Here is a 12,989-nt window from a genome sequence, read left to right as displayed (position 1 = left end):
TCACCACCAAACCAGTATTATATGAAATGCTGAAGGATATTCTTTCAGAAGAAGAAGAAGAAAAAGGTAAAGATACAAATTATGAACAACAAATACACATCTATCAACAAGTGAATCTAAAAATCAAGTGAATAAATAATCTGATGAACAGTATGAACTGGTGATTGTAATAGAATCAGGGACATAGAAAGGAAATGGACTGACTATTCTTGGGGGGGTGGGAAGGAGGGGGACGTGGGAAGAGATTGGACAATAATCGTACACCTATGGATGAGGACAGTGGGTGGGGAGTGAGGGCGGAGGGTGAGGTGGGAACTGGGTGGAGGGGAGTTATGGTGGGAAAAAAGAGGAACCAATGTAATAATCTGAACAATAAAGATTTAATTAAAAAAAAAGAGTAACTCAAAGACCCACAGTTAAATAAAACTTACCAATCGACAAACAGAAACAACAAAACCTTCCTTCAGGCAATATCCAATTACCCCTTTAGGCTAGAGCTTGACATCCCAATGTACAACCCACACCCCATTGAAAACACAAAACAATCGTATTTGAAAGGGGCTATTAGCTCATGATAACACAATAACATGACACAGTAATTTTTCATCTGTCACCATGGTGATTGAAGAAGAAATCTGGGAGAATTACAGGTTTTAGAATATGACCCGTTGGATGGTGGGAAGAGGAAGTTCTGGAGCCTGAGATCTAGCAAGGAAGTGTCTGGATGGACAGGGTGCCAGGTGAGGAACCCCAGCCACCAAACGGAGCAAGCAGGGGGAGGCAGACCCTGGACTGGCAGACTGGCCACAGGGAATGAGGAGGGAAAATGAAGACAGATTCAATGTCTGTCTGCCTGAGCCATCCCTGGCAATAAGACCTGGGACTACAGGAGGTGATCCCAAGACACAGGGTCACCTCCACTGGACTGCATCCAAAGCACACCCAGCCTTGAGAGTTGATGGAAGGCTAGGCTGCTCAGAGAGCTGCAGACACAGCTGGAAGAACCTGGGACGTGAGCTAAGCCAGCCCGGGCCGTCCTCCTATCACCCACAGACACACGTCCTCCTCTCACCCACTCATCCCTGGGAAGCACCGTTGACTTTCTCTTCCTGGCTTTCTTCCCAGCCTCTGTGCCCGGTGGGAAGATGCTCACAGAGAGATTTCCCGACTGCTCGGTAAAGAAGACACCTCACCTGGAATGCTGGACTGGAGCACGTTGTCCTCCGTGCGCTCGGCAATCACCACGTGTCTCTGATGAGATCCGTCATAAATAAAGTAAAACTCGGCATCTTTAGGAAGATAGACATTTTTGTCGAACTTCGCACACACCGTCATCTGCCCCTGAAAAACGAACAAGGTGGGGCATCACCACACTGCCTCATCCTGGCTCTCAGGAACCACACAAAAAGCACCCGCGTCCACGGGGCGGTCTGTCACCTTCACTTCTCGCGAGAGCGCTCAACTAGTCCGAATCCGGCTTTCCAACAGCAACGTTTGGGTACCTGCTGATATACTGAAATATGAGTGTCAGAGCTGGTTAGTTGTGTTTTGAAAGTTGAAGAAGTTTAGAGTGTAGTGAAGGGTTTTTTTTTTCTTTTTCACTTAGGGGATGTGAAAACGTGGTACTTTGTGTTTTACTCTGTTTGAATTCCTACCTGATGAGCATCATTGCTTGTATTCATTTTTCCCTCTACCTGAGATACCACCCTGGCATAACGATTCAAAATGATTCATCTTTAGCTATGGCCTTACCCTGGACTACATACATCAGCGTCTGTTGTGACAACCTTAAATATTTCACACACGTTGCCAAATAAAGAGAGCCACATGCTCCCACACTCGTGTGCCTTTTCCAGTAGCTTTTTGTCCTCTCTGAGGGATTTCCAAGTCCTCTCTCTCATCTGGCCTGGCCTCACGCTTTCTCTTGAGAGCTTCTGTTTGGAACAGAGCCCTGGTCCTAAGGACAGGTGCTGCCCCCCTGAGCCACCAGGGCACACTCTGAGGAAGGAAGGAGTGAGAAGGGAGCGGGCTCAGCAAGCTGGTGCTCTCCAACAGGACCATGGGGGGGGTGGGCTGTGAGGAGGGGCTACATCAGCAGTGCTTTCAAGAGAGCACCAGCGATGGAGGAGCCTGCCAGTTGATCTTGGGACTTTGGAGGATTCCGGACACTCCCTCCCCTCAAACATAAAATGGGTAATACAAAGGGGACCTCCAGGGAGAGGGTGCATTCCGCCCAGCCTGTGGGAGTGGCCGGGAAATGGAGACCAGGAGGTGGGAAGGGTTGCCCTCTTTGGCGGCCTCCAGAGCTCGGCCAGTGTGGAGGAGCATCTGTGAGCTGGCCCAACAAAAACAAACCCTCCTCCGAGCACGCCTCACCCTGGGATGAGAGGAAAGGGAACAGAGAAAGGCTATGCAGTCTCTTTCACAGCTGTTTGCCTTTGATGGATATTAGCATGTTATTCCCTAGGCTCTCAAGAGTCAGGCTGATCAGTATCAATACCAAAATCAGACTGGTGCTCCTCTTTCCAGTAACCACATGGCCAGCTCTTCTAAAATGTTAAAAATAAAAAGGCTATGTTTTTCTAGGAGTTTGAAATCCATGCCACACATGAAACATTATCTTAAATTTTGAATTGGTATAAACACAAATTGTGAAGTTCTAAAAAAAGTCACCGGTTCCCAATTTTGAATGGTCCTGTCTCTGCGTGTGAGCTCGCACACACACGCACAAACATAATCAATAGAAAGTCACATGCCAAGAAAAATCTACCATACAATAGCTTCAAAAAAAGTTCAGGAAGAGGTTCTGAAAAGCAAGAAAAACAATAACAACAGTCTGACATGACTGAGAGAGGAAACTTAGATGAAATTCCATTTCCTAAAAAAGGAAGAACAGCTTGCTTTAGTCATGCTCCTGGTTGCTAAAGGGGCTGTTAATTACTCACAGACAGAATCTGGCCCAACCTGCTGATTTTTTTTTTTTAATAGAAAACATATTGTGTAAATAGATCAAAGTTTTTCACAGATCACAGGATATCTAGTCTATATCTATTCAAAACAATGATCACATTACTATTTTATCTGATTGGGTGAACAAGAACTGCAACTCATGAAAGAGCTTAACTACAACGCTTTTCAATGTGATCCAAGACAGTAGTTTTACAATTCAGTTATGCCTCCCTTTCAAGACCATACCATGATTTACATTGATAAAAGAAGATAAACAATCAGCTCAGAAACTACACCTGTCCATTAGAGAGAGATGTCCAGAAGTCCTGGCATTAAGAATAATATTCAGCATAAAAGGAGTTTATGATTTGCTAATCATAAAGAGATCAGAAAGACACAGTATAATTACAAGAGAAGGAAGAAAGGGGGTAATAAAAAAAACAACAACAGAGAGAGACACAATGAGAGAGAAGAAAGGGAGGGGAGGGGGCGTGGAGATGGCAAGAGAGAAAGAGGAAGACAGGAAAGAAAATGTGAATTCATAAAGCTTAACAAAAGGAAGATAATCCAATCAAAACTGGACAAAGGAACTAAATAGACACTTTTTGAAAAGGACATACAGAAGACCAAGAGACATATGAAAAAATGCTCCAAGTCACCAATCATCCGAGAGATGCAAATCAAACCAGCAATGCAGTACCACCTCACACCTGTAGGAATGGCTGTCATCAACAAATCAACAAATGATAAGTGCTAGCAAGGATGCGGAGAAAAAGGAACACTGGTGCACTGCTGGTGGGAATGCAGACTGGTGCAGCCACTATGGAAAACAGTATGGAGTTTCCTCAAAAAACTGAAAATGGAACTCCCATTTGACCCTGCATAAATATTGCATGACCTCACTCACTTGTGGAATATAATGTACAAAAATAGATCCAGAGACACAGAAGCATCAAACAGACTGCCAAACCTCAGAAGGAAGGCAGGGAGGGGTGGGAGGATGGGGGTAAGAGATCAACCAAAAGACTTGTGCACATGCATATAAGCAAAACCAATGGACACAGACAGTAGGGGATTGAGAGCATGTGCTGGGGGGTGGGCATGGCCGGGGAGAAGTCAATGAGGAAAAAAGGAGTTCTATGTAATACTTTTTCAACAATAAAGAATTTAAATTTTTTAAAAATGTGACTATGAAAGAACATTTTCATTCAGAAAAGTTAGATAAAGTTCAAAGGTTTAAATATTGCTCCAACGGAGTTCAGCAGGAGGAATGGGCTTCTCAAATTGTGCTGAGGACCAAGGTACAACATAATCAGCCACAGGTGACAATTTTTCACCACGATTGGGGTCTTTCTCATCACTGTGGCCACTGAAAATATGCCACTTTACTTACAGGGCCACTAATTTTATTACTGGCAAAGATAAATTGGAGTGTACAGAATTCCAGTGTGCCTCCACCATGTCTCCATCTGGATTCAATCACATGCTTTGTTTTAAGCAATTGAAAACTGTAAACTTTGCTAAGTGAATTTGTTGGCATCAATACCAGAATCACTCTGCTTCTGCCCAGAAATAACAGAGATGTGTTATCACCTCTCTGTCAATTCACTGTATCCCAAATACAAAAACACTCAGCTATTTCACTGGAACTTCTGGAAACAATAAGAGGCAAAATTATCTCCCCAAATTTATCTATAAATTTAATGTACTCTAATCTAAACCCAAAGTGAATTTTTCAAATGAAACTCAACAAGTTTATTCTAAAGTTCATCTGGAAAAATAAATATACAAGGCTTGAAACAAATGTTTTAAGAAAGCATGATGTTTGCGCTGGGGGAGGAGACAGGGGGAGCCTGGAGATCAGAACTTACCTCTCAAAACATACAGTGAAACCATGGAAATTTAAACAGTGCAATGGTGGCACACAGAGAGACCACTAGGTACAGAGTCCAGAAACAGATGCATGGAAATTATGTAATAAAGGTGGCATTTCAAATCAGTGGGGAAAGAATGTTCTACTCAATAAATAGTTTTGAAACAATAGCTCTCCATTAGGAAAAAAACATTCTTCATATCAAGGAGTTTAATTCCCAATTAGTGCAATATTGCACATAATTCATAAGCACATAAAATTAGAAGACTACCTAACATTTTTCATTATTGCACAAAATGATAGCAATTAAAAATATCTACATGTCATCTATATGGACACCACCCTAATACATCAACAGTTTTTCATTTTTTCCTCTTTCCTTCCAGTCTTTGTTCAATGCACAGCTAAAAATTACATAGCTATACTCATGGCATAAATACACATCACATATGGTTGTGCTTTCCTCTCTCCTGTGAAAAATATTTTTCCATGTTGTCACAATCTTTGGCACTATTTTTAATTGCATTCCATCAAGTACTTGAAGCTCTGTGACTTAATAATGTACCCTATTGTACATTAAGGGTATTTGTAGCCTAGCCTAACATTACAAAAAATACTACAATAAACATTTTCATGTACGTTGTTTCTATGCTTTAAATCACTTTTTAGAATAAAATTCTAGAAATGGTCCAAGAATGTGAAAAATTGTCACAAATTGCAAAACTGATTTCCAAAAATGTTACATCAACTTTCATCACTACCTGAATTGGGCAAGCGTATCATTTTCATCCCAATTTTGCCAAAACTGTCTTTTTTAGTATTTCCTAAGTTAACAGATAATAAACAATTCTCATTGATTTAATTCATATTTTCCATTGCCACTGAAATTTATTGCCCACTTTTATAAAAGTCTAAATGGTGCCATCGTTGTTAGTGGCCTGATTAAATTTCTACTTACAGGATTCTGGTCTTCCCTCTTTTATTCACCTTTGCCTTAGGCAGATCAAAATTTCCACTTTCCCAAGTGAACCAAGTGAGATCAGCATCAGGGTTATTCCTTTTCCCCTCTGAAGAGTGAAAGTGTACCACCTACCTCCCTTCTCATGCCCAAATAAGAAGCACTCAGATACTCCTGCAAAACCTCTGAAGGCCAGGTAACATGGAAACAGCAATGACAAATGTAAAAAAGAAAAGCTGAACTGAGTATAATAATACTAAATATACCTCAATATAAGCTCAAACAAAGAATATCCAGTAAATTACACCAGCCTTGTTTTACCATCAAACAGCCCCTAAGAAACGCTACTTGCAAAACTTACCAGTAATTCTCAAAGACCAAGCTTTCCTCATGAAGTGCTACATCTACGAATTTCTTCTCAAAAGTACCAAAAAGATATCAAATGTTTTTGCCACCTGACACTATTTCATCCAACTCTCCTGCTCCTCTCCAATGGCACTTACGATGAAAATGGTCCTTGACACTGAGGTGCGCATTCTCAGTGTTTTTCCATCCATCGATAACAGTCCCCGCTCAGGATCTGGAATTGTTTAGATCCAGAAAGAAATAACAGAATGTCTTTTTTTTTTTTTAAGGAAGGTAAACTAAAATGACCTAGAAGACTTAAGACATTTCTTTAGAAATAGCCCTTGGGGTAGGAATGGCTTCCATTTCCTAACAAGATGAAATAAAGCACATTAGGTCAATATGTTTGCTGATAACAACTAGAAAATAAAGACAGAAAAATTAAAAAGTCATTCTTAAAGAAAACTATGGAAATGAGGATAAATATAATAAAACTCCAGAAAGTGGAGAACCAGAGAAGTTATAGAAGCCAGAAAGAAAATAATTGATGACCTAAAATTCCATTACTAACAAAAATATTCTTAAAAATGAAGATGAAATTAAAATATTTAAGACAAATGCTGAGGGAATTCATTATCAGCAGGCCAGCACTAAAATACTAAAGGGCATTTACTTAAGCACAAGTAAAATTATCTCCAACAGAAACATGAAAATGCAAGAGGAAATGAAGAACAGTAAAATGGATAAATATGTGAATATAATTAATAACTAAGGTACAAATGATAATTATAATGTCAGAAGTTAAAAATATCTGTAGAACTACAATGTTGGACAATAATGATATAAAAGGGAGATGGAATTAAAGTATCTAACAGTTTTGGAAAAGTGTTTTCTATTTATAATATATCAAATATACATATTTTAAGCTGAGAGTAACCACTGATAGAATAGTAAAATGAATGTATAATTAACAGGTTACAGAGAGAAAAAATTAAATAGAAAATATTTAATCAAAAATACAAGACAGGAGAAACCAAGATGGCGGCATAGGTAAACACCGGAGTTTGCTGCCTTGAACAACCACTTCAAAAATACAAGTAAAAGATGAAACGGACATCATCCAGAACCACAGGAAAGCTGGCTGAATGGAAATTCTACAACTAGGAGGAAAGAGAAAAACACTGAGACTCAGAGGAGGCGCAGTGCGGAAAATACTAAGGTGCGGAGGTGCGTGCGGAGCGGGCTGGCGGCTGAGGGCGCAGTTGTCGTTTTCAATCAGGAGGGAGTCTCAGGCTCTGAGCTCCAGTTCCGGGAGAGTCGCTAGGGACCCAGACTCATACAGGAGAAGTGGGACTGTCTGGCATCGCTCAGAACCCTAGGGCAGCTTTTTCTCCATGGGGCTTGCAGCGATTACTGGGACACAGAAGCAGAGCCTCTGAGGGCAAGACTGAGAGCAGCCATAATTGCTAACCCCGCCCTGTTGATCCCGTGGGACCCGCCCCACCCAAGCCCCTGCAGGGAGGCTTTTGCTGGATAGCCTCAGGCAAAGGCTAGATTAGCACCGCCCTAAAGATCCAGGAGCCAGGAAGCCCAGAGGTCAGACTGGGACCATCCAGTTTGCACCTCCGTGGAATCATAAAAGACACACTCAGGGGGCAGACTCAGTGAGCACCAAAGCCCCAAGTCTAGCCCCAGAGGGGTGTCTCCAGCACAGAAGTTCGCCCACTGCAGACACAGCTGATTCTCACAGCCAATTGGCCTGGAGGTCAATTCCTTACAGTGATAACTACAACAATCAAGGTTTAACTACAACAAGACTGCACAAAGCCCACAAGGGGGTGCACCAAGAGTGTCTCCCTCAGGTAATTGGGACACTTAGCACAGAAAGGCACTCTATCGACGCAGCGAAGCATAAAAAATGCCGAGACAAAGAAACAGGACACAAATGACAGAATTGGAGGAAAGCAGACTGTTGGATAGAGTTCAAAACCGCACTTTTATGGTCTTTAAAGAACTGTCTAGCAGCCGCCGATAAACTTAATAAGGCCCTCTAAAAGACTGGTGAGACCGCCGATAAATGTAGTGAGATCCTCAAGAAATCTAATGAGACCCTTGATGTTGTGATAAAGAACCAACTAGAAATTAAGCATACACTGACTGAAATAAAGAATATTATACAGACTCCCACCAGCAGACCAGAGGGTCGCAAGAATCAAGTCAAAGGTTTGAAATACAAAGAAGCAAAAAACACTCAACCAGAAAAGCAAAATGAAAAAAGAATACAAAAATATGAAGATAGTGTAAGGAGCCTCTGGGACACCTTCAAGCGTACCAACATCAGAATTATAGGGGTGCCAGAAGATGAGAGAGAGCAAGATATTGAAAACCTATTTGAAGAAATAATGACAGAAAACTTCCCCTACCTGGTGAAAGAAATAGACTTACAAGTCCAGGAAGCACGGAGAACCCCAAACAAAAGGAATCCAAAGAGGACCACACCAAGACACATCATAATTAAAATGCCAAGAGCAAAAGACAAAGAGAGAATCTTAAAAGCAGCAAGAGAAAGACAGTCAGTTACCTATAAGGGAATACCCATACGACTGTCAGCGGATTTCTCAACAGAAACTTTGCAGGCCAGAAGGGAGTGGCAAGAAATATTCAAAGTGAGGAATACCAAGAACCTACAACCAAGATTACTTTATCCAGCAAAGCTATCATTCAGAATTGAAGGTCAGATAAAGAACTTCACAGATAAGGAAAAGCTAAAGGAGTTCATCACCACCAAACCAGTATTATATGAAATGCTGAAAGGTATCCTTTACGAAGAGGAAGAAGAAGAAAAAGGTAAAGATACAAATTATGAACAACAAACATGCATCTATCAACAAGTGAATCTAAGAATCAAGTGAATAAATAATCTGGTGATCATAATAGAATCAAGGACATAGAAAGGGAATGGACTGACTATTCTTGGTGGGGAAAGGGGTGTGGGAGATGCGGGAAGAGACTGGACAAAAATCATGCACCTATGGATGAGGACAGTGGGTGGGGACCGAGGGCGGAGGGTGGGTTGGGAACTGGGTGGAAGGGAGTTATGTTGGGAAAAAAGAGTAACTAATGTAATAATCTGAACAATAAAGATTTAATTAAAAAAAAATACAAGACAGAAGAAATAAATAACAGAAAACGTATGTCAAATAGAGAGTTCTATTAAGTCCAACTATATTAGCAATTATAGTAAATGTATATGAACTGATTCCAATACAACACCAAGACAGCCATGATGTCATTTTTTAAAAACTAGAAAACAGTAACAATACCTATATGCTGCTTACAAGAGAGACACTTAAAAAAATAACACAGAAAGCTTAAAAGTAAAAACATATACTAAGCTACACTAACCAAAACAAAGCTAGTATGGCCAAAATAATATCAGCCAGAGTAGTTTTTAAAGCAATACATATTATGAAAGCTAGAGGAACTTTTCATTATAAGAAGTGTCAATTGAACAGGATTCTATCATAGTATTAAATCTGTATGCTTCAAAATAGAAAAGAAATATGAACAAATCCAAAAGAGAAAATAGACAAATCCTTAACCACAAAAACTGTCAAGGACACAATCAACATGATTGCTAATAAAAAGGAATAATTACCATAAATTAGACGTGCACAGTAATATTAATTTTAAAAGGTATCCATCATTCAAAACTCTACATCAAACTCAGTTAAACAAACACAAATATTCTCGATGACTTTCACACTTGATGGAATGATTCACCACACAGAACTGAAATAGCCTTTGTTCTGTAACACAGCTAAATTGAGCAAAACACAATTCATGGCAGAGGTCAGTAAATGACTCCAGATTCCTCACGAGACCAGAAGCAGGCTTTGAAGAGCTCCTTAGCTTGCTTCCTTTTTAAATCACTCACTCACAGATTCCGTAACAACATAGGACTCCTAGAAATTAAAAACAAGTATCTGACATTTTAAGCAGATCATAAGAGGAAATATATTGGTTTGGGTATAAGAATACTTAAATTGCAATCTCTACCCTTACAGTATCCCAATATTTCTTGAAGAATAAAGGTCCTGCACTTGATTTCAAAATAATCAGATGCAAAAATAAAAGAAGGAAGCAAACTGCAGTTAATAGTTGGACACCAGTTGGGATTTTAGTCAAAAATCAGCTAAGCATGAGTCATCATCACTGGGACTAAAATGCTAATTCTGCCCAAACATACACTGATGAAAATCTAGTGACTCCATGAAGAATGAGTATGGACGGCTCTCTTCCATACCTATCAGACATATCTCAGCCATGGAGTACTTTAATGTAAATACAGGCTAAACTGACAACACGTTCAGAGGAAAATGACAAGGGTGCCGTAGGGACTCAAAAACCATGCTGTCACATGAGGAACAATTGAAGGAACTGGGGCTGTTTTGCCAAAGAAGAAAAGACTCCTGCATAAATGGTCACAGTTGCAAATATGTGAGGGTCTGTTATGCGGACAAGGGATTAGACATGTCCTGCAGGTCCCAAGGGGAAAGCCCAAAACAATGGGGGGAAGGACAGGACACAGTTCAGGTCCACAGCGAGAGCCTTGTACGGATCAGAGATGTCCAAGGATGACAAGAATTGCTGCAGCTCAGGAGGAATAAGCACTACCAGGAAATGGTGGTTTGTTTTTGCTTTGCTTGTTTGTTTGTTCTAAGAAAGAATAGGACTAAATCTCTAGCCCTGAAAGGCTAGAACCTATGATACCTGGTATATAATTCTACATCAGTAGCTTCCATATGAAAAAATAAATAAATGGGTGGCTCTAGATAAGTGTTTTGTGTTTTGTTTTGTTTTTAAATTAATTTCTCCCTCATTCTTTTGCTTTGGTTTACTTCCTAGCTCCTTGGATTAATGTTCAGTTTATGTCAATTATCAGCATTAGTGGTTTTCAAACTGAGATCAGGGAAACCCTAGGTCCTAAAGGAAGAATGTTAGGCATTCTAATATCCCATTTAAATTTCATTTTGAAAAATATGTTTTCGATTACTTTTAACCTAAAAATAGTGCATTTACCTAAATTTACTATTTACCAAATTTTTATACACTAACCAGCCAGCAGGTGTGGTTCAGTGGTTGAGCATCGACCCAGGAACCAAGAGGTTACCGGTTCGATTCCAGGTCAGGGCACATGCCCGGGTTGTGGGCTTCATCCCCAGTACGGGGTGTGCAGATGGCGGCTGATTGATGATGTTCTTCTCACATTGATGTTTCTCTCTATCCCTCTCCTTTCCTCTCTCTCAATAAAAATATATTTTTAAAAAAATTTTAATATTTTATACACTGGAGAAGACCTGAACTGCCAGGCTAACTCATTGCTCTCAGCACATTAATTAATTAATATAATAAAGTTAAACTTGGAGAATATATTTATAATAAAGTTTTTATCAAGTTTATATATTAAAGCTCTCCATGATACTTTGTTTGGAAAAAAGATCTGTATGTACTTCAAAAAAAAGTTGACGCACTATCTGCTTAGGGTCTCTAAGGCCCCAATGCTAGTTTATATTGGAAGATAAAGTTCTATTAGCTGATTTCAGATTTCAAACAAGTTTTATATTTGCATTTCGTATTTCAAACAAGCTTTACATTTGCAACATAGTAAAGACATAATTTCAAACTCAGGTTGAACCTATGCAGATAGTAATTGTACGAGATTATTACTTAACACCTGAAGTCTAGGATGTATGTCAAACCAAGAGTTATCTGAATATCAGTGCGGATCAGCAGACAGCACTGAAGGTGCCAAACCAACACCAAGACTCTGCCAGGAATACAAGAGCCCTAGGTTTCTGTGAATTGGCCACTCCTGGACAAAGAACAGTGACACAACTGCCTGCATTCTTACTTCAGGGTAGACCATGCAGCTCCTGTATTGCACAGGCTGTCTCTCTTATGAAGGTACAAAAGAAGGGAGTCCCTGGAGGAGGAAGGGCCCCCTGGGAGGTCAGAGGTTGCAGCTCTTCTGACAAACAACTTTGAGCAGTGGGAAGAGTATTGGCCCTTTGACCCTCCCATCTATCCTACCAGCATCTGTGCCAGAACCACCCCCTTCACCCTCTATCCCCATCACACAGAGGCACATACACACACACACTCATTCACATGTGCACACACACAGCAGGTATTCGTAAGAGCACTGAAGATTTTGCCAAGCAATGCCCCATGCAAAATAAAAGAATCATGGAATCCTCACTAAGAGAAGCATAGATTCAGAAATTTATAAAATATAGAGCTAAAAGAAGGCATAGAGCGCATCTAGATCAAAACCTTTACAAAATATTTCCCTTACGGCATAGAAACTGAAGGTAACCTGTTCTGGGTCCCATCACACAGCAGACCTAAGGCCAGAACTGGGTCTTTACCCTCCATCCAGTAGCCTCTGAGTCCCCCGCCACACACACACACACACCCCACCCCCACTGCAGTGAGCCACTGCTCCTCCTGCAGGGACTAGAAAGAACCTTTATGGAAACAAGTCAGACAGTTCCCCGACACCCACCCCCACAACACCCATAGTCCTCCACTCTCTTGTGTCTTCTCTACCTCGACTCCCATCACCTCTGTCAAACTACAGAGCATCTCAGGGCCTGCTACTCTTCCCTGCACTCATTTCCTTGTCGAATCTGCACAAGCAGGTAACAGCCAGCTGAGTCACAGCATGGTCACCAATGAAGCCAAAGAAACAAGAGAGGCAGGGCCATGAAGAAAGGGCACGGAGAGCTCAGTGCAGCCCAGCCCCAAAGAGGGCACGGAAAGAAAGACAAAGACAGGAGGATGAGGACTGGGTGGGGAGGG

At 40.8% G+C, this 12,989-nt stretch overlaps 1 protein-coding gene across 1 annotated transcript in view; it reads right to left on the bottom strand.

Moving 5' to 3' along the window:
* ARHGEF28 (Rho guanine nucleotide exchange factor 28) overlaps positions 1-12,989 on the bottom strand; it is a 219,306-nt gene that overhangs the window by 169,947 nt on the left and 36,370 nt on the right. The window contains exon 2 of the mRNA XM_006775561.2: positions 1,194-1,341. Coding sequence (XP_006775624.1) covers positions 1,194-1,341 — 148 coding nt within the window. The remainder of the gene's footprint in view (positions 1-1,193; positions 1,342-12,989) is intronic.

Source organism: Myotis davidii, unplaced genomic scaffold (genome assembly GCF_000327345.1).
Source record: "Myotis davidii unplaced genomic scaffold, ASM32734v1 scaffold44, whole genome shotgun sequence".
In the NCBI taxonomy this organism is placed as follows: domain Eukaryota; kingdom Metazoa; phylum Chordata; class Mammalia; order Chiroptera; family Vespertilionidae; genus Myotis; species Myotis davidii.
Note: the sequence above shows the minus strand (reverse complement) of the source record. Positions and strands in the feature narration are given on the sequence as shown.